We start from the raw sequence: 1,237 nt of genomic DNA, 5'->3' as shown, positions 1-1,237 counted from the left end.
GCAACCCTCTGAGGAAGACTGTCCACCAAATTGCGATAGGTTTCGACAGGAATCCTGCTCCATTCCTCTTGCAAAGCGGCGAACAACTCTTTAGTGTTTTTTGTGCGGTGTGGCCTGGCTCTCAACCGGCGCTCCAACTCGTCCCAAAGATGCTCAAGATCAGGACTTTAGGCGGGCCAAACCAATTTTTGCACACCCATATCCTCGAACCACGTGTTGATCACACCTGCCGTATGACATGGGGCATTGTCGTGCTGAAACAGATAAGGACCACTACCGAATTGTGCCCACAATGTCGGTAGCGCAGAATTGTCCAGGATCGTTAGGTATTCATCTGCATTCATGTTTCCACGCACTAACGCAAGAGGACCAAGACCATACCAGGAGAAGCACGACCACACCATGATGCCACCACCGCCAAATTTCACCGTGGGTACGAGACACTCTGGTAGCAATCTCTCCGGGCATACGCCACACCCACATGTGTCCATCGGACCGCCACAGCTGGTAGTGCGATTCATCACTCCATAGGACGGATTTCCTTCCATTGCTCAGGGGTCCAATTGCGGCGTTCGTTGCACCACTTGACGCGCCGGCCCGCATTGCGGGATGTGATAAACGGCTTGTGAACAGCTGCACGACCATGGATACCAAGTGCACTGATTTCCCGGCGGACAGTACGATCACTTGCTACACTACTGGTAGCCGCACGAAACTGTTGTGCCACCGTCTGGAGCGAGGCCATCCGATTTGACTTCACCACACGTTTCAAGCTTTGACGGTCCCGATCTGTTAATATTTTCGGTTTAGGTGGTCTGGGTGGGCATTTGACAACCCCCTCCTGCTTCCACTTCCCGATAACATCACTCACAGTCGATCGAGGTATCGCAAATTTGTTGGCAATCTCACGTGTTGAATGCCCAAACCTGTGGGCTCCGATAATCATTCCTCGTTCCGCCTCGCCAAGTTCGCTTCGTCTGTCCATTGTGGCTGCTCTACCTACTGTGCGGCTATTGCGTTGCGTTAACTCTGATTATAGGTGAGTGTCGGATCTGGCCCTTGTCTCTTTTTATATAATGAAATTTCATTTTTTTTCTTTTCTTTTTCAATGTTGTATTGTATTATTTTTGAAAGCGTTGATTACGCTTTTTTTTTATATATAAAGGTCTGGGCCTATTATACATCGTCTTATGTGTCACTGTTTTCCCTATGTTTCTTATTATTTCATTCTCATGTT

At 48.7% G+C, this 1,237-nt stretch overlaps 1 protein-coding gene across 1 annotated transcript; it reads right to left on the bottom strand.

Annotated features, from left to right (window-relative positions):
• Positions 1 to 520: 520 nt before the first annotated feature.
• LOC145982186 (uncharacterized) lies at positions 521 to 985 on the bottom strand. The gene has a single exon (XM_083115752.1). The coding sequence runs from the start codon at positions 983 to 985 to the stop codon at positions 521 to 523; it is 465 nt and encodes a 154-aa protein (XP_082971878.1).
• Positions 986 to 1,237: the final 252 nt, after the last annotated feature.

This window comes from Lepisma saccharinum (assembly GCF_977018435.1).
Source record: "Lepisma saccharinum chromosome 12 unlocalized genomic scaffold, izLepSacc3.1 SUPER_12_unloc_1, whole genome shotgun sequence".
Lineage (NCBI taxonomy): Eukaryota > Metazoa > Arthropoda > Insecta > Zygentoma > Lepismatidae > Lepisma > Lepisma saccharinum.
The sequence above is the reverse complement of the archived record's forward strand: the minus strand, read 5'-3'. Positions and strand labels throughout refer to the sequence as shown.